This window comes from Centroberyx affinis, unplaced genomic scaffold (assembly GCF_046629955.1).
Source record: "Centroberyx affinis isolate AG114_WGS23_722 - 3 ecotype Tasmania unplaced genomic scaffold, CSIRO-AGI_Caff_v1 ptg000888l_1, whole genome shotgun sequence".
Lineage (NCBI taxonomy): Eukaryota > Metazoa > Chordata > Actinopteri > Beryciformes > Berycidae > Centroberyx > Centroberyx affinis.
In genome coordinates, this window is record NW_027279477.1 from 271079 (window position 1) to 296976 (window position 25898).

Genomic DNA, 25898 nt, shown 5'->3' on the forward strand with positions numbered 1-25898 from the left:
TCATCTGGGCAGAATTAGATTAGCTTTATTAATAGTGTGCAACGTATATTGACTGTATGAAACAGAATAACCTACCTCAGTAGAATTATTGAGGACAATGTTGATTGTACCTTTGGTATATTGATTGGTAATTACCACTGAGTCGGTCCGGCTCTAAACAAGTTGGTAACGCGCGCATAACTCTCTCTCTATCTACTAACTATTCGACTGCTCTACTAATCTCCGTTGTTGGACACAACTCCATAATTTCCTTCTAGTTAACTTTGACTCTGTGTGATAACTCGGGAAAACTAAGGCCTATAACGGTCCTCGCCGTTAAGGCCTCAGTTTATGACCCTTTGTTCTTTTCCCCCTCTCTCTCTTCTCCCCCACACACACACACTCATACACACACACGCACACACACACACGTGCTTACATACCAACACACACATGCACACGCGCACACACACACATCCCTCCCTAAACGCTCCCATTGGAGACATATATTCGTTGTTGTGTTATTCTTAGATTTAGTGTTATAATAATTACTGTGTGTTAGAAACCTGCTCTTGAATTGTGTTAATTGTTACTGTGTGATACATCTTTAGTACAATAAATCTGATTCATTGATGCATAGTGATTTGTTTATTGTCTTCATTTGTTCATTGAAGCCATCCTCTGCTATTTGAGAATTTATAGACCTTCAACCCTTGAATTGATAGGATAACATACCTATAACACTAGGTATAGTATCTAAATCAATTTAAGTCACTTTTATCAGAATTTGGGACAATTTCCTAAAATAAATTGAAATCCCAGATCTGAAATTAAATTTTATGAGACTGATTTAATTTAACCCTGCTGTACCTACATCATTGGTGCCCCGTGTGAGGTATAGTATTGTTGGCTTCCCTGAACATTTGAATTATAATAACTATAACAATAAAATAAAAGAGTAATAAAACCTATTTCCCTTAGAATTAAACAATCCCCAAACCTACCGCCAGGGGGCGACATTTCTACTACCCCGACCTTTTAAAGGTAGAATACAACTGTGCTTACAGACAGCTGTACTGTGGTGATAGTTTGTAAATTCTCTCGGGAAAATATCAACCAACAATAAGTGTGTAACCACTCTAATTATAAACTATAATAAATAATTTTCCCCTTTTAAGTCATTTGGTAGGAACTAACAATACTACATGGTAAAATTAATAAGTATACAGGTCATAACCTATAACTTTCAGTAAATTACCCAATACAGTCTGGCTGCCTTAAACAAGTAACCTTTGGCTGGCAATACAGCAGAACACTGTTAGTAGTCTGTAGTGAGAAAAATTGCAATTAGTCTTGGCAATTTCCCGCTCAAAGTGATACACAGTGTGCTGCCCCACCTGTGCATTTTGTTGCAGCGCTGTCAAAACTTTTTCTTTTTTTTTTTCAGTTTGCGCTCACCAGCGGTTTTAACCGCCCTCTTTTAGCTTACTGCTTACGGCCTAAGCTACATTTGAGTGACACATTCACTAGTGGGTACAGAGTACCCTACTTCTCATCTCCTCGCATACAAACTAAACTCGTACAATGAGTAACCCGGCCTCTCAGGCCACTGGAGATGCAAGAGGGGACCTCCCCGAACTAGAGAGGATCCCTATTTCTGAATTTGTGGCACAACTCATTAGACTGCCTGAAGCAGACAAGAATGAGATAGAACAACTCTCACCTGACGATTGTCAGGAAGAGATTAACCTCCTAACCCAACGTGTACAAGAACCCCGAGGTACAAATATTACCGTACAAGAGGCCATGGGTAGGCTGTTTTTACTTCATAACCGAGCTATGAATTTAGAACTAACAAGCCTACAGGAGGAAAACAGGAACTTACACGCAGAGGTAAGAATGCTCAGTCAAGACACCCGCCGCTTGAAACGCGAGCTCAGTCTGGTAAGTGAAGTTCCCGAGAGGACTAATGCGGCTCATTCCAGGGTAGAGAATGAGTTCACTCCAACAGGAAATGAGTCCCTACCGAACCTTTCTAAAGAACCCAGAAACGGCGACTCTGGGACCGATACTGAGGACTACCACACCCGCCGTGACTTGGCTCGTTTCACTGCGTCTTCCTTCGCACCCTCCACCAGGGGGCGCTCGGCAGAGAGCCACCGACGTACATCACAGCCCTTGTCCTCCCGCAGAGACAACGAGGTGCACTTCACCTCACCCTCCAGAAACAGGGTAAGGTCTGATAGCCCTCAGGGTCCCCGTTACTCCTCCTCGCGCCGTGAGAAGAGGTCATACAGCCCCATTTCAACCTCCCGAAGGAGGCTAGAAAGACCATATCGCGAGTACCACAGGGACGTATCACTCTCTCCTCCTAGGTATCAAGACTATGAACGTGGTCGTCACCGCTCATCCTCGCGCCCGTTTGAAGATGACTCCGAGTCCAGCCATTCAGATAGTGATCTCCCACGCGGAGTACCAGACCCACCTACGGGTCTCCGCGTGCGACAGCTGGACTCGCTAGCCAAAGACATAGAACGCTTTGACCCAGAGGACGGTAAGCATAACGTGGAAGACTATTTTAGAGAGATCGAACACTGTCTTTCTGACTTACCTCACGCCACGTCGCGTGAAAAACTCAAACTTATTTGGAAAACCACGTCTAGGGCTGCCCATGCGTTTATTGAGTCCCAACCTCTTTCCATTCGGGATAACTTCCGTCGACTTCGTAAAGTCATGACGGAGGAATTTTCTTCCTTTGCTGACGAAACATCAGCTACCATCTCGGCCATTCAGATAACCCAGAAGCGTTCAGAACCCCCTCGAGCCTACTATAGGCGACTGAAGAACGCATACTTCCAAGGCAGCAATGCACCAGGCATTGAAAACGATCGTGGATTTCGGTCATTATTCCTCCACAACCTTCATCCTTGTGTACGTACACACGTTACACTCATGTGCCGACATGGCACTCCAGACATGCGGGAAATCCGAAAATTAGCTCAGATGGCTTGGGAAACAGTCATTCGGACGGCCGACCGACGAGAAGAAGATTCCCGGGTCCTTGAAGTCCAATCGTTTGGAAACCCTCGGCTAGAACTGGAGGGCTCCGAACCGCCCTCCACTAAAAACTCTGGTGCTAATGTTAACTGGAGTCGATCGGGCCGTCGCGAGACAAGGAATGCTAAAGATAAGCAGATCAAAGCCCAAAAGAAGGGAGATGAAATGATGGCCAATCGGGGCTATTCCTTTAAAGGAAGACAAGGCGAACGTGGCTACAGCCAGAACCGCCAAAACAGACGGGATGGACAAACACCCATCACCAACACACAGCTTAAAGCTGAACTTGACTCCATTAAATACTTTATTGTGGAGTTCAAAAAGGGGATGCCTTCCATCGCCGGCCCAGCACCAAAGAACTCAAAGAACCACACTGACAAAGATGATGGTGCTTCTCCGATCGCATGACTAAGCCGAGAGACCCCTCCCTCACCGCCAAAGGTTTACCTGGTCGGTTGGGGAAGGGAACCCTCTGAGGAGCGCCATGACTCCTCAGAAACTGACCAACCCCTCTCGGTTCTGTCAGTCACTCAGTCTGCCCCTCTTTTGCAGTTTCTTGGCGACCTGGTCCACAAAGGAAATGCCAAACGCATCTACACTTCAGTCTTGATCGAAGGCGTCCTTCGAATAAACGCTTTACTCGACACCGGGTCAGAGATTAGCTTGATGTGTCTCACCACCTTCACTGAAGTCACTCAATCAATGAGGTCTGCCTTCCAAAACCCCAAAGTCGAAAATTGTAAGATAAACATTACAAGTTACACGCAAAACCAAGCTCCCCTCACTCAGCGAGTTTGGTTAGAATTTGGCTTCCAGGAGATGAAAATCACACATCCAGTGTACATCTCCTCTTTCGACACAGAGGAACTGTTGATCGGACAAGATCTGCTTGATAGACTGGCCCCACTAATTGACTGTCGTCATGGACAACTGTGGGCCCAACTCGCCATCCCAAAACCCGTCAGCTCAGTAAAGCTCAAAAGGCCTTCGCCGTGCGCCGCAGTGGTGTCTAGTCAAAAGCCCCAAAGCCCTCTTGCTACTACAAGTCACGCCTTGACCGAGTCAGACGTTGAAGGGATAAAGCTAGAATCAGAGGACGAGGCTCGGGAGCCTGCTCCCTTGATCGACGCGAAAACCCCACCTCCGACACCTGCCCTAGCTGACCATGAGTCATTTCTCTGTGCGTTGGGGGGTTCTAAAACCTCCCTCTACAGCCCCTTCATCACTAATGGCATCCAGGCAAATGGAATGAAAGTTCCAGATACTATCCTAACACTTTGGTCAGAGAAATCTGCTGTTAGTGAGAGCCTGTACTGTCGATTAAACCAGAATGAATCACGCCCACCTTTTGTAAAGAAAAGCCACCGGCTGCTGTCAGCTACTTATCCCCAGACCCCAGTCAAAGGGATTGGCATCTGTGCCCTCTCACTCCAAGTTGGGAAAAGGCAACTTTTTCATTTCATGAGCGTGGTTCCTCAGCTGTCCCACTCCATCTACCTGGGGGCCGACATTCTTGTTCGGTTGGGAGCACAGTTGGACATGATTAACCACGTCCTCTTGTCTCAAGCAAGTACCAAAAACGCTCAACTGACGGCGAGCCCCGAGTGCATGCGCTCAGGTCAAACCATTCCTCAGGCATGTCAAGTTTCAAGCGAGTTTGACGTCATCGTCCCTGCTAGAACGGTTGGAGTCCCCATCAGGCTCATGATCCTTAAGGGACAGGAGCTCTACTGCTCCGGTGCCTTTTTCCAACCCTCTTTTCTCTTCCTTGAGCTCAACCTAACGGTCTGCGGGACACCGCTGTTGGAACTTAAGAACCGTTCCGCTTACCTGCTTGTCCAAAACCTGACCAACACCAATATACATGTGACCGCGCGCCAACCCTTAGGGCTGATAATCGACAGCTCCTTTCATGATTTTGAGCTCACCATCCCGGTAATTGGCGAGATCCCGGAATCCCTGTTGGAACCTGGAAGTCTGGAGGAAACTCTCCTCACACAACCGACTAAGATGATCTCCATCGTTCCCCATGAAGCCATGGGTGGAGACACCATCTGTAAGGTTGACTTGAACCAGGAAAATGACTTGATGGTTTATACCATCTCTGCTCATAACGTCGACACGACGGCAGGTGCCGACAGTATCCCTTCTCCAGGTGAACCCTATCCTGGCTTCCAAGCGGAAGTGCAACAACAACTTGCAAAAGCTGACGCTCTGCAGACCGATGTTGAACGACAGGAACTACAAGCTGTGTTCTATGATTTCCAACACATCTTTTCCAAAGATGCATATGACTGTGGAGTCACTGACCTCCACACGGTGCGCATTCCCACCGATCCCAATGCGCCCTCATCATTCGTACGCCAGTATCGGATCCCTTTGGCCGCCTATGAGTCCATACAAGAAATCTTGGACGCCCTCCTAGAGAAGCGGATCATTCGTGAGTGTAATTCCACATACAACTCACCGTTGTGGCCAGTACTTAAACCTTCAGGAAAGTGGCGTCTGACAATCGACTACCGAGCCCTGAATAAACAAATCCCTCTTTCACGCTGGCCGATGATTCATCTTGATCTTGAACTTTCCAAAGTCAAAGGTGCTCGCTTCTTTTCCACGGTTGACGTGTCCAATGGCTTTTGGACTTTGAGGGTCGACCCCGTTGACCAATACAAGTTGGCTTTCTCTTTCGGAAATAGACAGTTTACCTGGAACCGATGCCCATTCGGTTACTCAAACTCACCGGCCGAGTTCAACATTTTCTTGCACAAAGCCATGAGTGACGCTGCTGCACGCGGAAATCTCATCTACGTGGATGACATTCTGATGCGCAGCCAGACCTTCCAAGGTCATTTGACTGAAATCCGTCATGTCCTCAACCAGCTCTCCACCGCAGGTGCAAAACTCTCATTGACCAAAGGTCAATGGTGTCGCACCAAGGTTGAGTACGTGGGCCTTTTGGTTGGAGCCGAAGGCATTGAACCCCAGAGCGGGAGAGTCCAAGCCATACAAAATATCAAAGCTCCGACCATGGTCTCTAAGTTACGAAGCTTCTTGGGGGTATGTAACTACTCACGACAGTTCATCGAAGGCTACGCAGAAATTGCCAAGCCCCTGACCGAACTGCTCAAGAAAGACAAAGTCTTCGCCTGGAAAGTGCCTCAGGAACAGGCCTTCCAAACACTAAAGCAAAACCTCTGTTCCGCTCCGTGCCTTGCCTACCCAGACAAGGACAAACCGTTCCACCTTGAGGCTAGCTTCTCGAAACACTGTCTCAGTGCTGCCCTCTCACAGAAATATGACCAAGATAAACGGGTGGTTGCATACGCCAGCAAACCACTAGACGATGTGGAGCTAAAGTTTTCAGACTGCGAAAAGGCCCTGCTTGCCACGGTCTGGGCAGTTGAACATTTTCGCAGCTACGTGGGGGGACAGAAAATCATCATTGAGACATGCCACCAACATGTCTCGTTCCTAAATAGCCAACGGTTGAGAGAAGGCAGAGTATCCAACAGCCGCATTGCGACTTGGATGATGGCACTGCAAGGTTACGAGGTGGAGGTAAAATACGCCCAGAACCATAAAATGGTCCTAGGGCAGGGATTGGCCGAGTGCCAGCATTGTGACTGTGAAAACCAGCCAGAGGCCTCGCTTTCTGTGGTCACTCCCTCCTTACCTTCCAATCATCACTACTATGACGAAAATGTCTGCCTGGATCTCCCCAAAGTCTTTGTGGATGGCTGTTCATTCCATCATGAGAGCCAGGTCCAGGCTGGAGTGGGTATTGTGTGGATAAATCGTGCCACCAATGAACCACAACAATATCGAATTGGGTCTAAGACCAGCCAGTACGCAGAGGTTGCTGGGATATTAATCGCCATGCAACAGGCCGCCAGAGCCAACCTTACCGAGTTGGTTGTCTGCTCAGACTCTAATTATGCTCGGCACAGCTTCGTTACCCACTTCCCAGTGTGGAAAGAGAATAGCATGAGAAATGCTAGGGGAAAAGAGGTCAAACATTCAGAGCTCTTTCTGGCATGTGACAAACTGGTCGTAAATCAGGGGATAATAGTGTACTGGAAGAAGGTCAAAGGACATTCCCAGACACCAGGCCCTGATAAAGACGGCAATGATGAAGCGGACCGACTGGCCAAGGCGGGCGCCCTGAGTGGTACCCCCTGGCAATTCCAAGAGGATTGGCTCCCAGAGGCCGAGACTCGTGCAGTGAACGCTGTCACTCGCAGTCAAAACCGCGGGGGTCAAAGCAACCCTAACAACGACCAACAAACCTTATGTTTGGGTCGTAAACCTGGCGATGAAGATCTTGTCAGCATGCAGCAACAAGATCCAGTGGTCAAGACCATTTACCAGTTTGTGTCAGACCCCCAGAAACATCCTATTCCACCGGCAATGTTGCAACAATCTAAAGATCTAAACCATCTCTACCAATTGCGACAGCACCTAAAAATTGCTAAAGGCCTACTGGTTTATGCCCCCGATGACCAGAACACACCCCGGTGGGTTGTGCCCACTGACCATCGGGGCGTAATGATCCTATATGCGCATGACACACCCTGTGGAGGACACAGAGGTGCCAGAGCAACCTGTAAAACTCTCCAACCGTTGGTCTACTGGCCATTCATGGCCCAGGATGTCGCGGAATATGTAAAAGGGTGCCTAGTCTGCTGCCAGTTTCAGCCCTCACAACCCTTGCATAGAGCTCCCCTGCGAACCAGGGGAATAACCTTTCCTTGGTCTAATCTGCAGATTGACTGGGTCGGCCCGGTCCCAAGGTCGTCTAGGGGTAACAAATACCTCCTCACAGTCACATGTGCCTTTACCAAGTGGATTGAGTGTCTCCCAGCACCCAATGACACAGCTGAAACCACGGCACTCTTGCTGATCAACCATGTTTTCAGCCGTTGGGGCCTTCCCCTGTCCATCGATTCTGACCGAGGCACTCACTTCACTTCCACAGTGATGACCGCATTATGGGAAATGCTGGCTGTTGAGTCCAAGTTTCACATCGCGTATCACCCCCAGTCGTCGGGCCAAGTCGAGCGCGCCAATCGCACCGTTGTGGGCATGCTCAGGAAGTATGTCAAGAGCAATGGTAAGGACTGGGACGTGAAGCTTCCACTGGTGTTGATGGCCATCCGGTCAACCCCGCACCGCTCGACCGGTGTCTCACCCTTTGAGATGATGACCGGGAGACAAATGACGCTACCGCTCCACCTTCTGTACAAACCAGAGGACCTTAGCGTCACCAGCACATACACTGCACACCAGTACGTGGCTGACCTGCAGAAACACCTTCAGGCTACCTTTTCGTGGGCCCAAACCAATCTTGAGGCTAGCGCGGAAGGGCGAAAGTCTTACTACGACAAAAAGACTTCTGACCTCGAATACCAAATCGGTGACAAGGTTCTCTACTTTCGGTTTGCAAAACCAACAGGGGTCCCCAAGAAATTCCTGCCGAACTGGTCCGGCCCTTACGAGATCGTGGATAAACTCTCCCCAGTGGCCTATCGCCTACGAATCTCAAAACCAAACCAAGCGCCCGCATACAAATGGGTCCACGCTAATCAGATCAGGCCCTTTGTGCAATCAACTTTCCAAAGGGGGGTGAATGGCCAATCATAGCCACCATCACCTGCTATCTAGGTTGCATGCAGCATGACATACTTGCATGTAACTAATGCCCATCACCCAACTTAATTAAATAGTAACTTGCTCCATATTGATTTCAGGATGAACCTCACTTGGCTCCTGGGTGTCATCCTTATCCACTGGGTAACAACACAGCCCAACGATGTGGTGGAACCAGGACCTCCCACGGGCATCCTTCTCCAAGACGCTTCGGGTCTCCTCCTTACGAACTGCCGGGTCTACACACAAAGAGTTTACACTCGCCTAGACCCCTGGGACACGTACCGCAAACACATTAAGGTACCCCCTTCCATGGCTGATGGAAGGTCATCCGCAACCCGCGTCCAGGATACTATTGATCATGCCCAGCGAACGACTGTCCACATCCTCGAACAACTCCAGAAGTTCCTAGTTACTGAAGAGGAACTCAGTGGCACAAAACGTCAGAAACGATTCCTAGGGGGGTTATTCATGGCTGCCTCCGCTATCGGGTCGCTGTTCTCAGTAGGACTTTCTGCCGCAAATACAGTCAGTTTGAGTACCATTCGACAACAAGTGAGCGACTTGAGAGATGAAATGCCTGAGATCCAGCAAAAACTTACAATTCAACAACAGCAGCAACAAAGTATCAGTAAAACTTTGCAGGGAACTATTCTCACTGTCAATATGCATTCAGCGCTCCTCAATAACTCCCTGCATGCTATCGATAAGTTAGCCAAGGTTTTAGAATTTGAAGTAACGTATGTGCAGATTGTCCGAGACCTAATGCTTGACCTCCTCAGAGAAGTCAGTTCTTCTGTCACTAGCTTGAGTGGCGGAAAAATCCCTTCCTATCTGGTACCTCTTGATATGGTTGAAAACATTCTAAAACTGGCAACTACCACCGCAGTCCAGACCTCTCAAGTACACCTAGCCTATAACCTCGGGAGTGCAATCCCTATCTTTGTTAATCCTCAAAACCTGGAAATAGGATTTATACTCAATCTACCTATAATTGAAAAGCAGAACATATACCGACTCAAGTCAGTATTGAATGTAGGTTTCTGGAGAGACAACATACATGTGCAAATTAAAACACCACCTATGTTAGCTTATCATGATGAAAACCCCTCAGTCTACTTCATTCCCAATCTAGACATGTGTAGCCTTACCAAGGATATCCATTGGGTCTGCCCTAGCAATCCATTCATTAGGGATACGACTGATAGATTATGCGGCCTCAAGGCCTCAACCAGAGAGCAAAAATGCCTGGCTAACATGTCTGTAAGAGATGATGTAACCAAAACCAGAGTTGAAAGAGCTGGTGACAAATGGTTCGTCAACACCCCAGAAACTGAAATTACATTATCCTACGACCGTCATGACACAGCCACTAGGATGAAAATCCCCAATCAAACAGTCTTTATCAAAGTTCCAGTCGGAGCTACCGTTCACATACAAGACACTGTCTTGCATCATCTCAGCCCAAACCAATACGACACAGAAATCGAGATGATCGATGCATTTCTCGGTCACAGTCTTGAGTTAGATTACTCCCTCCAGGAGCAGTTGCTCGCTGATGGCACTAAAACTGTCCAGTTCAGTGTGGATCAAACAGGACTCCGAACTACCCTCCTAAATTCTGTAGCCAGAAAATCATCTAACTATGGGCATTCCATTAGTATGACTGCTCTTGGACTTCTTCTTAGTGGCTGGGTCATCACTGCTGTCATTGCATACATGCTCCACCGATACATACAAGCACTGCATGCCAAAATAAACTCCCTGACTAACATTCCTGATCGCTTTAAGCATAGGCCTTGTGGGGTTATTCCTTTGACCTCCCCACGAGCCATAGCCGACCTTGAAGAATCAGCCTACTAATCTTCTTTATCTGCGGTGCCAGAGAAGTGATACCTGTTTTCATCTTCTCTTGATACTACCTCTATGCTATAGACCCTCAATGTTAGTTATGTGCCTTAAGGTCACGTTGAGTGATAGTATTTGTTTTACTCCTATTCTAGATTGTAGAAATAGAAAGGTTGTTACTTCTGCCCAGATGTGCTTCAGCCAGTTAGAACTGCCCAGATGTTTCTCAGCCTGTATGAACTGTTTAACCTTTCTGTCATCAAGGAGTGCCACCTAGTCTGGCTATACGGATCGTGTAGCCACTGTGCTCCTAAGGATTATGACCAATGCCCCAATCTCAGGACCAAGGGGGGATGTAGGAACCACACGCTCCAAAAGGGACAAAGGACCATAAAACTCCCGCCTTCAGCTCATTCAAACAAGGCCTCACGACCCCCACTTAAAACATCTGTACTGTAAGGGGTTGGGCACCGGTGGGCTCAAAGGTGTGACGTCATCTACACTATATAAACAGCTGTTTACAGTTGTTCTATCTCTTTAGACTGCGGCTCAGCTGTGATCACCAAGGAGACAACTTCTGCAGAACTTCCAGGACCATAGACTACGAGTACTAGGCCTCTGATCAAGGTTTAACTTTACTCGAACTTAGTCTATAACTCCTGCAACGGAAGGCGCACATGCGCCAACATTACTATAAGTAATTCATCTAATCGTAACCTGCGGAACGTGAGGCGACCGGCTTCCCTCTTCCTCCGTACGACTCCCGTCGACGAACTTTGAATTCAACCGAATTCCCCAAACTCCAGGACAACTGACGAGTTGTACCGGACGGACGTTTGGCTGTGGGCCAAAAGCAACGCACCGCGGGCCCGACAATTACGCACCAGTGAGGACGACTGTGAAGACACAAAGACGCTCCAAGTAAGGCTGAATCATCTGGGCAGAATTAGATTAGCTTTATTAATAGTGTGCAACGTATATTGACTGTATGAAACAGAATAACCTACCTCAGTAGAATTATTGAGGACGATGTTGATTGTACCTTTGGTATATTGATTGGTAATTACCACTGAGTCGGTCCGGCTCTAAACAAGTTGGTAACGCGCGCATAACTCTCTCTCTATCTACTAACTATTCGACTGCTCTACTAATCTCCGTTGTTGGACACAACTCCATAATTTCCTTCTAGTTAACTTTGACTCCGTGTGATAACTCGGGAAAACTAAGGCCTATAACGGTCCTCGCCGTTAAGGCCTCAGTTTATGACCCTTTGTTCTTTTCCCCCTCTCTCTCTTCTCCCCCACACACACACACTCATACACACACACGCACACACACACACGTGCTTACATACCAACACACACATGCACACGCGCACACACACACATCCCTCCCTAAACGCTCCCATTGGAGACATATATTCGTTGTTGTGTTATTCTTAGATTTAGTGTTATAATAATTACTGTGTGTTAGAAACCTGCTCTTGAATTGTGTTAATTGTTACTGTGTGATACATCTTTAGTACAATAAATCTGATTCATTGATGCATAGTGATTTGTTTATTGTCTTCATTTGTTCATTGAAGCCATCCTCTGCTATTTGAGAATTTATAGACCTTCAACCCTTGAATTGATAGGATAACATACCTATAACACTAGGTATAGTATCTAAATCAATTTAAGTCACTTTTATCAGAATTTGGGACAATTTCCTAAAATAAATTGAAATCCCAGATCTGAAATTAAATTTTATGAGACTGATTTAATTTAACCCTGCTGTACCTACAGTGTGTATATATATATATATATATATATATAATGTATGTTTTATTTTAAACAATACCGACCTCAAAGGTATCTTATAAATGACTTGGTGATTTCCTTTCAACTTACATGAAAGTAAATAACATTTCAAACACAACTCTTCCCATCTCTAAGCACAAAAAGTGGTAAATAGCAGGAAACAATGACCTATTGCTAGATATGACTTTGTCACATGAGCTGTGCTTCCCTTATCAGAAACTCATTTCACATGACTTTAACAAGCTACCAGATTTTTCCAAAGATGGACCATGGCACAAGCACTATACCTTCACTCAGCCACATTTTCCACATTTCCTGAGATTCATTTTGAGGCCATTTTGAGACCCCAGATTGTTAGTAAAGTAGCCAGACTTTTACAACACCTCAGCTGAATGATGAGCTGTCAGTTAAGCTAAGAGCCACCAGTTTTATCACCATACCAATTATACCTTGACTTGAAGTCATTTTGACCTTTTGATATACACTTTTGATATACACTAGACAAGCTAGCTATAACTCTTTTTTTTTTTTTCAGATAATGTAATCATGATCAGTGATGTCGTTATAGTGATCTGTGATGTCATTATAGTCACAATATCTACATCCAAATTTAGTCATGGATGTGAACTTCAGTGTAAGTAATGGATTTTGTTATAAGAGATTTCAATAACATATTGTGATTTGTGCTGAGGCAATATAGCTTTACTGCACATGTATGCATGAAAGATACTACCTGTGACCTCATTGGTTTGATTTATGTTAACTTGTATGTTTACAGTAAATTGAATATCCCCTCTTCTCCATATAATATAAATGCTTTAATTGCACAGTGCGAAGTGAATCTACTTTATTGGGGAAAAAAAATAAATTTAGTTGTCACATGTATTTACAACAAACTTGTTCTAATTTCCACAAGTAAATGAACTTGATTGTAAATATTCCTCTTTTAATACTTTTAATAAAAAATGTTAAGTGTTCCTTAGTACTTCCTTTGTTCCAGGAATGATAAAACTGTTCCATCACGCAAGGGGGAGGAGCATAGTGTCTTTATCACAAAGGAATTTGAGCTTCGCTTCCAGATCATTCTGTGGCTGCAAGGAGAAAGAGCCATGGGATTCCTGCTGTCCATCCTACTTGCTGTGCTTGCCTCTATAATTGGAGGGCTGTACCTTCTAGGTGCATTTCGACAGCGGCGCCCAGGAGAACCCCCTTTGGATAAGGGACTCATCCCCTGGCTGGGCCATGTCTTGGAGTTTCGCAGGGACACAGCAAAGTTCCTAGAGAGGATGAGGCAAAAGCATGGGGATATATTCACAGTACAGCTGGGAGGGTTTTACTTCACCTTCCTCATGGACCCTCTATCTTTTGGAGCATTTGTTAAGGAGGTTCGTACAAAACTGGACTTCACCAAGTTTGCAGAGCAACTGGTAGTCAGAGTCTTTGGTTATGAATCTATAGAGAACGACCACAAGTTTCTCCAGCTGTCCAGTAACAAGCACTTAATGGGGGATGGGCTGGTAGTAATGACGCAAGCCATGATGAGTAATTTGCAGAACGTAATGCTGCACAGTGTAGGCTCAGGGGAAGACCACAAGACCTGGATAGAGGGCGGACTGTTTATGTACAGCTACAATATTGTGTTTAGGGCTGGCTACCTAGCTCTGTTTGGCAATGAGACAGCCAAGACATCAGGGAGTGTGGAGAAAGCCAGAGAGAGAGACAGAGTAGAATCAGAGGCACTATTTTATGAGTTTCGGAAATATGACAAACTCTTCCCTGGACTGGCCTATGGGGTCCTGCCACCTAGAGAAAAGATGGAGGCGGAGAGGCTAAAGAGGCTCTTCTGGAACACTCTGTCAGTTCCAAAGCTGAAGACCAAGGACAACATCAGTGGTTGGGTGTGGGACATGCAGCAGATGAGAGAGGAGCATGGGATGAAGGAGTTCATGCAAAACAGGTATATGTTCTTGCTTCTGTGGGCCTCCCAGGGCAACACAGGGCCTGCTGCATTCTGGCTGCTCCTCTACCTCATGAAGCACCCGGAAGCTATGAGGGCTGTCAAGGAGGAGGCAGAGGAGGTCCTGAAGCAAACTGGGCAGGAAGTCCGGCGTGGTGGCCCTCTCATCAACCTGACCCGTGACATGCTGCTGAAAACACCAATCCTGGACAGCGCTATAGAAGAGACCCTCCGGCTGACTGGTGCACCTATCCTCACCAGGGCCGTACTCCAGGATATGACCTTCAAGATGGCCGATGGCCGTGAGTACTGTATTCGCGAGGGCGACAGAATGTCGCTCTTTCCTTACAGTGTCGTTCACATTGACCCGGAAGTCCACCCTGACCCGCTTTCATTCAAATTTGACCGCTTTCTTAATCCAGATGGGACCAAGAAAACAGACTTTTACAAAGCAGGGAAGAAGGTGAAGTATTTCAAAATGCCCTGGGGTGCTGGGGTCTCCATGTGCCCTGGGCGCTTCTTTGCCACCAATGAGCTGAAGCAGTTTGTTTTCCTCATGTTAATCTACTTTGACTTTGAGCTGAAGAATCCTGATGAGAAGATACCTGATATTGACATCAAACGATGGGGCTTTGCATCTGTGCAGCCCACCAGAGACATTGAGTTTAGATACAGACTCAGATTTTGAATCGACCACCACAGAGTGGATGCTGTTTTTCTGATAAAATATCAATTATCTGAGGTTGATTGTCTCAGTAACTTTTATCTTTGTTGAAAACATGAGATTGCTCAGTTAAGAATCATTTGTGTTTTCACCATGTGTTAATAACCATTATCTCATGTTCATTTTGTTTGACAGTACATTGCAGCTTTAAAAATCTATACAAATGGTTATTGCTAATATATATAATTCCATAGAAGTAGGCCTATTTCCCTTTCATTATAACAAAATATACGATGCCATGGGAAGGACAAATTAAGGATAATGATATGCTGCTTAGTAAGAAGTCTGGAATTGTATTAGTCTCTGGAAGAGGTAACCAGTGTAAGTTTTAGACGCTATTTTTAATGCTATTGTATCCTGAAATGTAATATGATACTGAGGCAAATTATATATTTGATCTGGAAGAGGTAAACACTGTATTTTTTAGACGCTTTCGTATCCTGATGTTCTTTTTTCTATTCTTATGTTTGCAGATTCCTAAGGTTATATAAGTAATTAGGGATGGGACAATTTGCTTTGTTGTGCAGAATTATGTTTATTTGTGAGCCAGAAATCTTTCTAGCAATGCCATTGGCTTACTAGAGTGTAACACTAGAGTGTTAAATGCGTCATTACAAAGTCCAAATAATATAATTTCAGTTGAGAGCTTGTGAAATTGTGATGGGCAAGCCATCTCATTTGTGATTACTACAGCAGAATAAAATGTAACTAATAGTAAACAATTTTTCTGCCCCATTTTTGTATTGTGATATATGTTGAATTTCAATATATTGTCCCATCCCTACAAATTATATATTTTAATTAGTATGTTTGAAATAATGTCTTTGGGGGGTGGTTGTGTGTGTCTGTGGGCACATGAAACTCCATAACATGATGATTTTATAATTTTTCTTGTAATCCATTAAAAAGAAAATAAATAAATGGAAAATAAACTTGAAACTTGAAAACTTACTCTATGCAACCAAACACAACAGTTAATTAAGTAGTATAGGGGTTGAGAAAATTCTTCAAAACTTGGGCTCATGAAAACCCTTTCAAAACCCCATTGGATAAAATCAAAAATGCATTTTGGTCAATTTAAATGTCAACTTTTTCGTTCCTGTAAAGCTGATATTTTGGAGATACAAGGTTCTCATCCAACAGTGACATTACAAATGTTTAATATTCACTCTGACTGAAAAACAATCCTAAACATATCCTAAGCACAAACATGGGCTCATACGAGCACACAAGCACACATGGATGCACATAAACACACACACACACACACACACACACACACACACACACACACACACACACAAATACACACTGTCTTTATCTTTTTTAAACAGTATAATACCTGTTTTAAAAGAGGAGAAATTGTTTCTGCCATCCAACAAGCCTAGAGGAGCTTATGAGACCTGGTCAGCAAACTGAGATCAGTTTGATGACTCAGAGAATATTACTTCACCCACAAGATTTACCAGAAGTGACAATGGTTTAGAAACAGGACATGCAATACATTTCCCAGAAAATGACTCAGTCATGACCTGTACAAATACAAAGTATAGGTTCTTGATAACGTTTTGGCCTTGCAGCCTTCTTCTAGATCTAGAAGAAGGCTGCAAGGCTGAAACGTTATCAATTAAAGAGTATTTTCTATGGAGCTGGAGTGTGTTTTACCGCCAGTGATCAGCACCTTTCTACAAAAAGATTTTTTGGCGTGCGTTACCTCTTGTTAATATTTGTTAACATGAACAACCCTCTCCTAAAGCCTGAAACCAACCTCAATCTTGTGATGTCATCAGGCACAAAGTCTGGAGCCATTCCATAGACGGTTTGTTTTTGTGGAACGACATGTTTGTTTGAGTTGTTCAAACCCATATGAGCTTTCTTCCACAGTAGGTTTGTGATCCAGCAAATGTACCCTTATTCTCAGAAAATCCCCTGAGTGCCCTCCCACTCACCCAAACAATCTCTCTGAAATCATTCTCAGTGGACCCGCTTCTGACTTTAGATGATAACATCACAGGTTTGAGTCTTAGTTCTCTTGGAGTGAGCCGTTCACAGATATTCATTGGATTGCCCTCGACTGAATGGATTGGTGTTTGCCTTTAAGCAAACAGCAGGATTGGGAAATGTGCAGCCGCTGTACTACACATGGACTTTGCAGTTTGTTGTGGATTTGAGGCCTTCTTCTCTCTTCCCCCTCTCTCTGTCTCACTCTTTCTCTCTCTCCTGTTTTTATTTCAGTTTCCTGATTGTTGCCTGATGCACTCCGTAAAACAATTGCCCCCATGGGAATTAAATAACCTGAATTAAACTGAATACATTTGGAATATAAATATATACAATTGAAATATAAATCAAACACCAATCTCCCTGTCATCACGTGACCAGTTTTAGACTTTTTAGTCTCTCTTAAGATATTTTTTTGATCCACCTGCCATTCCCTCCTCAGACTGCAGTGATCTTCCAGATTGTCGGCATTTTTATTTCTGGGGAGTTTGAGGAGGCAGAGTAGTTGGCCTCCATCAGAAGAGTAAGGCACAAAGGTTTTTTTTTATCTTTATGCAGCATTTGCTCATCAAATAGTCATATACATCATTTAAAGTGGTGATATGCAAGATCTATGTTTTGGGGTTTTTTTGCGACATCTTTGGTGATGAGTGATTTGCACTAAATTTCCCAGAGATCACTTGTCAATCAAACCATGTGGCCAGTACTGTGATGTCTTTTTCCTTGGATTTTCTGTTGATGAAGTTTCTGCAGTTTGCGCCCTCGGAGGACAATTTCAGCAAAGCTGTTTCCAAAGCAGAGTAGTTTAGTTTTAGTTTTAGTTTAGTTTTATTTTGCACAATTTAAGAAAATACACAAATGGCAAAGATAACAAATAATATACAGTGCAGGGAGAGGCAGAAAACCCAATGGGCTTATTTGAAGCCTCCACCTAAAGAAATTTAAAATTTCACAATGTTATGGAGAACACAAAAATAACATACAGAAAATAATATGACTACATAGAAGTGATGGCAAACTAATAAAAACAAAATATATATAAACAACAACAACAATAATAATAATAATAATATCAAAATTAAAAGCAAAAAAATTATTTGATATGTATGAGTGAGTGTGTGTGTGTGAGTGTGTGTGTGTGTGTGTGTGTGTGTGTGCATGTGTGTGCGTACGTGTGAGAATGTGTGTGTATATGTGTGTGTGCATGCATGTGTGTGTATGTGTGAGTGCGTGTGTATGTTTGTGAGGGGGATATTGGTTTATACACCTGTATTTACTCCTGAGCAATAGTAATGATACATGTTACTATGAGTGAAACAAACTGATACATGGATACATGGACAACAATACATGGGGAAAAGCAGTTACAAAATAGCAGTTAAATGGTCTTTTAAGCATCTTTTGTAACATTTTTTAGAGGAAAAGGTTTTTGCCAAGTGGGAAAAGCTGTTCCATAATTTGGTACCCCTAAATCTTATCGAAAATTGACCTCTGCAAGTAAGAAATTTAGGAGGATGAAGACCTGAAGATTGACGAGTTGAGTATGAATGGACCTGTGAATTTGCTTTAAAGTAAGTCTTGAACTGCTCAGGAATATTCCCTTCACTTGAATGTATCTGATAAATAAAAACACATATTTGAAAAACATTGATGTCATAAATAGTAAGAATCTGGAGTTTCTGAAATAGAGGAGCAGATGAGATGTATGACTCTGATCGGGTTACAATCCTAACAAAATTTTCTGGAGAACCAAAATTTTGTGGAGAGTAGTAGGAAAAGTACTCGCCCAAACTATATTACAATATGAAAGATAGGGATAAATTAGACTATAATAAAGAGTAAGGAGACAGTTTGTGGTGACAAGATGACTAACCCTCCTTATTATACCAATAGATTTATTTATTTTTCTGCTAACCCAGTCAGTTTGTTCTCTCCAACTCAAGCTCTCATCAACAATATTTCCCAGGAATCTTGTAGTTGACACTTGAGGCATCTCAACAGACTCAATTGTAATTTTAGATAAATCCTTAGAGTATGATTTTTTGCCACTTACAATGATAAAGTTTGATTTTTTTATATTCAAAGATAGTTTATTTAATCTGAACCATGTAGCGTAGGCAGTTAAACCAACATTTGCATCCTTAATCAGTGAATTGAAATTTGAATGAGAGAGAACTATAGGGTTGTGTCATCTGCAAACATTATTGGAGAAAGAATATTTGAGACATTAGACAAATCATTAATATAGATAAGGAACAATAATGGTCCAAGAATGGACCCCTGTGGGACCCCACAGAGTAGACTGGCTTTGTTGGAGTAGCAACTTTTAACACAAACAAACTGTCTTCTGTTGGAGACATAATTTTTTACCCATTTATACGTAGTATCATGAAAACCATATTTATACAACTTTTCCAATAAAATATGATGGTTAACTGTATCAAAAGCTTTTGAAAAGTCTATGAAAATACTACAGGTAAATTCATTATTATCAAGTGCAGAGGTAACTTTGTCAATCAGGTGAAGCAGAGCCATATAAGTGGAGTGATTTTTCCGGAAACCATACTGTGTTTGTACTACTGTACTACTCTTTACAAACTACTGTTTGTAAAGAATTGAATCAGAATCAAGATGAAAAAGAATCCTTTTGTATATAATTTTTTCTAATATTTTTGTACACCAAATTATATCATTAAAACCATTTTAGCCTCTTTGTTGTCAGTGGTTGAAAGACAAAAGTGAAAGTGATACACTTTCAGAAAAAGGGGTTATACATGTCTAACCAAGATCTTGCAATAAATATCTATCTGCAGTGACTAGTGAGTACCATATTGTTTTGCTGACCATCAATTAATTTAATGTAATCTTGAGCACCAAAGTAGAGTCTGCTATTCTCGTTATGAAAAGAATTTCATATTAACTACTAAGCCATTAAAAGACTTGTAAATGTTGTTTCCCACCAGACTCTTTACAATGTGATACTGTCTGCCTGGGCTGACTTTTGCAGCTGGCAATTGGCCAATTCAAAACCTAATAAAAAAACAATTGATTTATTTTGGACTTAACAATTCCTACCCTTGTGCTTTTTCCTATCCTGGTGGGAGGCCTAACTAAATCTTGGGCATTATTTTCTGCACCATATCATTTGAAGCCATTTGTTCTGTAACAGCCTTTGCTTAGATTTTCAAACATGTTTACTTTAGAGTTCTTTTAATACTAAACTAAATATATTAGATACCAAACAATAAATGTATATGTATTATATACAGCACACATATCAATTGAACTTCTATTTTATATTTCATGTTTATTTTCTATACATTCATGATGAAACTCATGCATTTGTTGATATAAATCTCTGATAAAAAATAAAAAAAGGTCAAGACCAAGCATAATGGCAAAAATAAGTGGATTTAATTTTATATGATCATCAAGTTGTTGGTATTTGAAGAGTGCTGTCACACCACATCTCTATCTGCATCCTCCTGAAGAAATGCCTGACAGGGTCCTTCTTGGCCTTTGCAGCAACCTCTGAAAATGACAAAGGAAGGCTTTAATATCTTAAACCAACACAACATGCTTCAGGCGACAAGTTTAAATACAAGGAGACTCTAACCCTTTAGACATGTGACCAACCTGGCTGGACGTCTGCTGCTTTACTGTCGCTATTCATCCTCCATGTTACTGTATGTGATGCGTTTTGTGCTGTATTACAAATACAAATTCAATTCAATGGTAAGCTAAAATACGAAAAAATGTGTTGAACCCACAAGGAAGTATTGAGGGTTCACTAAACCTCTACAAAATGATTTTAGAAATAATGTAGCTTGCCTGTGGTAACTCTGGTAGTCGGATCATGCACACACACACACACACAACACACACAGACCCTTACGCACACTCACACACAGCTAAGTCACAAGGCTTTGGAGGTCCAGAGCTGCATCACTGTTAACTTCTGGGTGAATGAATGGGGCTGTAACAGAAGTCATCCTGGATGAAATAAATAAAGAGTTGAATCCCGGTCATGGAGGCGCACAAGCTAGGGAACAATGGGGCCTTTGGCAGGATGCTGGACTCCTGAGTGCCCTGCCTGTACTTGGTGGTGAGGGGTTTTGAAGAAAAATGACCCATTGTCTCTCTCATCCTGCTTCTGAGCCTGAGGAGTGAAACGATGCCTCTGGATGCCCGCCCAGGATGCTCTACCATAAAACATAGAAAACCAGACTGTGTTATCCACATGGACAGGTAGGTACAGCCTTTCGTTATCCATTTTCACTGTGGATTCTGCTGGAGGCTCTTATAGTGTGGAGTTGTTAATTTTATATAAGCATAAGCAATAGATTCAATTTGTACAAGCATTTGCATTCAATTGGAATAGTTCATATATTGGTTGAAGTCAGGGGCCTGAGAAGCAGTAGTGTCATTTGCCAGGTTTTTATCTTACCATGTGTTTGTGTTGTGTACAGAGTGTTTGGAGCTAGTGGTTCAAAACACCATAATTGCATTTGCGTTTCTTATGCACAAAAGGTGATTTACAACACAAATTAAGTTCTACAAAACTGCATTTTGATCTCAGAAAACTTAAACTTGCATACAATTTCCATAGTTTGGAAATCCATGTTGGTATACCAAGAGTGGAATACTGAAGTAAGATTCTAAAGTAAGATTTGCAGTGTTATGTTTTGTAAGATCTTTTAGTGATGCGACATGGTGTTTTCACCATTATGTCATATGAAGAGTGTTATACATCATATTGTATCTGTGTTTTGGTATTCTTTTATGCTTAAAGATGAAGCTGACTTTCTAAATTTGGGTATTACAAAATGTGGCATGCAGCCCTGAACAATTATCTGAATGCCCTTCTGTTGCCATAGAGGGCCAAGTTGATTTTATGCTCTTTTTATTATGCTTATGTTTCAAGTCATTAAATTCAAGTATGACTATGTGTGTGCGCACTTTTTAATCATTGGTTTCGAAACGTGCTATATAAATAAAGTTTTACTTACTTACTAAGGTTATTGGTTTAAGTCCTAGAAGTTAATGCAAAAAGCAGTGTACTGTAATTTGTTTTAAATGGAAGTGTACAGCATATTTAGAAGACAGATGTCAACGTTACTGGTAATGTTGATATTATCTCTTTCAGTGATACATGCGTGGGAGTGGTTACATGCCAGTGACCGTCTGAGATTGAATCATCAACATTCCTGTTGATAGTGTAGATAATACATGTGAATTGTCATGGGTTTTTGAATCTTCTAGGTGAGAGGGATGTGCAGTGGCCCACCACATTGTGGACAATGACAAGTATAAATGTCAGTTGTACTCATAAGCTTTGGTGGTATTTGTATATATTATGTGTCTCTCAAAAATTACCCTTGGATGCATTTGATTGTGAAATTAAATGCCTTTGAATACTGCAACCCGAATACACAGTATCTGGGTGGTCAGGAAGAGCCAGTACAGTTTGTTTTTTGTTACAGTTTTGTTTCAAGCCTTAGGCAGAATGTTATTGTAATGTCGAAAAGGCCATTACTCCCAGTATGGGGAGTTTGTTAGTCTGGCCATTACTCGAGTGTCTAGAAAGTCATCCTACCCTATGGTAAAGCAACTTTCCCCAATTTTAGTGTTCCTGCTAGATCCTATTCAGTATCCAAAGAAAAATTATTGTAATCACCAGTAATCAGAAAAATTGTAAAACATGTATTGATTTTGTGGGAAAAGTCCATGAGGGGTTCATGTTGAATACATGGTTGCCATCTAGTGGCTCAAAGCCTCCACTGAGGAAAGTAGAAAGGCTGTAAATTACAGTAAGCCCTATATAGCAAACAGCCATATGAACACCCAACCCTAAAACGCAAAATCAAAATCAAATGAAATGTTATGACAGTAACTTTTAAAAACTCCACACAATAAATATGATAAAAAAAATCTCTGTACAAACTTTCTATTGTTTCTGTATAGTGAATATGGAAAATATTATTATATACTATTAGAATATTATTATAAAATATTCAAATTGCATAATTACTTTATGATCTTAAAGTTACTGTTCAAGTCAAGTCAAACCTTTGCTCCTTACAAATCAGTTACAGTGCACTGTGACTTTTCACAATCTCAGTAGCCAAGCTTCTCATTTTATGGCATGTGTGTTAATTATTACAGTATTTCTGTCTATATGTTTTGACGTGAGCTACTGTTGCATAAGTCAACACCAAAGATACTGCTGCTGTTATGACTGTGGGCCTGCAGCATTGCTACCAGTATCTCAAGTTCACTGAGTTGGAGAAGGGCAATGGCACTAAGGCGTCTGGAAGGAGGAGCTTCAGTAAACATATCTCTGGTAGTCCAAATGACCCTGACTAGGTCTGCTGCTCCTTTGGGCTTGCCCCAGATCAACCCATGACATGGCCAGTTATGACAAGATAAAGTCAAAGATTAAGACCCTCCAGCTCCCCAAGCAAAGCTTTTTTATTTTGTTTATTTGGAAGGGTAGTTGTGTAGTGGATGGTACTGTCCTGATGGAAAGGTTCATCATCCAGTGAGTGTGAAAACAATGGTGGAGAGTAAAAGATTTAAAAAAAAAAAAAAGATATTACATTCAGCTTGTATTGACCTGACTGTACCACTTAGTCGCAGATGAAAGTAACATTCTAATCTCACTAATCTCTAGTGTGTGTGATCAGTCCAATATATTTCAAATGTGTAATAGCGATGCTGCACAGAAAAATGTGGCTCACTGGATGGCTACATACCTCAAGATCCCTCAACAAAAGTCATGATGTGCAATACGTGTATCGTATTGCAGGATAGAGTGACACTGAGACAATCTGTAAGAGCTCACTAGCAAAATGCTGGACGTGTATTATGACAAGTGTTCTCTTCAGTTTGGTACGTAGGTGAATGGAAACTTGGAGTCACCTGGGCATACTTTGTGCATTTTTACATGAAGCCGCCTTGAGTGTCTTTGATCTTAGTGGTAGCATGCCAAGATCAAAAACCTCAGCACTTATTGAATGTGGTTGGGAAAGGAGTAATAAATGTGTGATATATTCACCAACCCAGCACTGAGATATGGAGGGAAAATCTGAAAGTATAGATAAAGTTCAGGCAATGCTGGATAATGATAAGAAGCTAGAACCTTGAACTGCAGATTAAATATGATCAACTACGGTTCTAATAAACTGCTATTTCAACATGTGTCCTTGGGTCATACTCTTTTAGTCTGACACAGCACTGATGGAGTACATTGCTTCCCAGAACAGATACTGCCAATTCTTTTTTAGTAGATTTCCACTTCAGCTCACAACTTACATAAACACAAATGAGACATATATTTGAGTTCATGGTGTCTACCCTAGAGGTCAGCCTTCTGATGGGTGTCTCTGCCTCATGTACAACATCATAGACATACTTAAAAGGGGTTTTCTGGGAAACCTTTACTACAAGCATGTTCAGAGTATCTCAAGACAATAAAACCAAAACCTCCTGTTGAGACCGGCAACAGGCCATTTCTAGTGGAACCTCGTCTTTTTTTGAAACTTAAAGTATTGCTCTGGTACCTCCATTTGCACTAATTTCACACAGGATTTGTAAGTGAGAACAAATGTTTGATAAGAAAATGAGGACTTTAGTTATGTTAAACATCTTTGGGAAGAGCTCTGTGCCTTGAAATGCCATTAAGTTGGTAATGATTTAATTCATGGGATCAGTCTACATTTTTTTCAATGTCTTTTTCATTAGTCTGGCACCTGTACTTTTAGTGACTTTTATGTTAGGGAATACCCAACACTTTTTTGGCAAGCAGCTACGTTTTTATGTATTTCCTCCCTCTACACCAGTGGTTCTCATCCTTTTTGGCTTGTGACCCCTTAAAACCACTTGATGCCAACTGGCGACCCCCGTTACAGGAGCGCATAGAGAAAGAATGATGTAAAGGATGCTTTATCTTTTTTCAGCTTGTTTCAATGAAAGCTGTTTAGTATTTCTGCTTAGTTTAATATTGCTAAAAAAGCTGAAAAAGTTGAGAAAAAAAATGAAAAAATAGACATGATAATAATATAGTATGTATGTAGTATGTATAGTACAGATAGATTTTTTTCCCCCCTATCCCATAAATCATCTTGCGACCCCTGAAAATTATTTCACGACCCCCTGGGGGGTCCCGACCCCCAGGTTGAGAACCACTGCTCTACACAATCAAAAATATGAACCAAATACATTTTCTTGGTTGGTATAATATCGGTGTGGCTAATAATAACACTGAGTTAAAGTACATTTATAATAAATACATATCCGACTCAAGTTTCTGTTGTTTATTGGAGCACAGTGCTAATACAGTATAATGCACGTCCAATGCAAGTTGCTTTGCTCACTTGTGGGAGACACAGAGCTGTAGCTGAGGGAAGTTGTTCTGGGGTGATGTTGGCATCCTCCTCAAGGCTTTTCATCTCAGTCGCTTCAGTGGAGTCCAGCCTTAGTCAAACTGGCACGGGACGCACTCACCCTGGGGGTAGGATAGGCTTGGCTGAGAAACTGGGAGAAAAATGAACAAATGAGATAGGACTGCCACCACTCTCAGGCAGCCTATAGGATACCCCTCCACCGCCTGGCGAGAGCAGTGTGATGATAGTGTAGCAGAGAGGAGAGGAGAGGAGCCTTGCACCAAGTTGCATGCTTCTGCTCTGGTGTCTTGTGTCACTCTTTTCTCTGGGGGGGGGGGGGGGGGGGGACACATCCAAGTCACATGGTGGAGCTTGATCTGTTACATAAACACAGACCTCCATAGCCCCCAGTCTGCTCGCATCAACTTTGTTCAGTTAATACATGTAGATAAAACTCTTGTGATGACATTGGCGGGGGCCAAGGAGAGTTGTCGAGATGT

At 42.6% G+C, this 25898-nt stretch overlaps 2 protein-coding genes across 2 annotated transcripts in view; one reads left to right on the forward strand and one right to left on the reverse strand.

Annotated features, from left to right (window-relative positions):
- Nucleotides 1-25898, reverse strand: part of higd1a (HIG1 hypoxia inducible domain family, member 1A) — a 102492-nt gene that overhangs the window by 36401 nt on the left and 40193 nt on the right. The gene's annotated exons all lie outside the window — the stretch shown is intronic.
- Nucleotides 13442-15881, forward strand: LOC139645652 (7-alpha-hydroxycholest-4-en-3-one 12-alpha-hydroxylase-like). Its single transcript, XM_071521434.1, has one exon. It carries the CDS (start codon nucleotides 13442-13444, stop codon nucleotides 14975-14977), a length of 1536 nt encoding a protein of 511 aa, XP_071377535.1. The 3' UTR covers nucleotides 14978-15881.

Coding starts and splice junctions, on each gene's coding strand:
- LOC139645652 (XM_071521434.1), top strand. CDS start 13,442: ATGGGATTCCTGCTGTCCATCCTACTTGCTGTGCTTGCCTCTATAATT.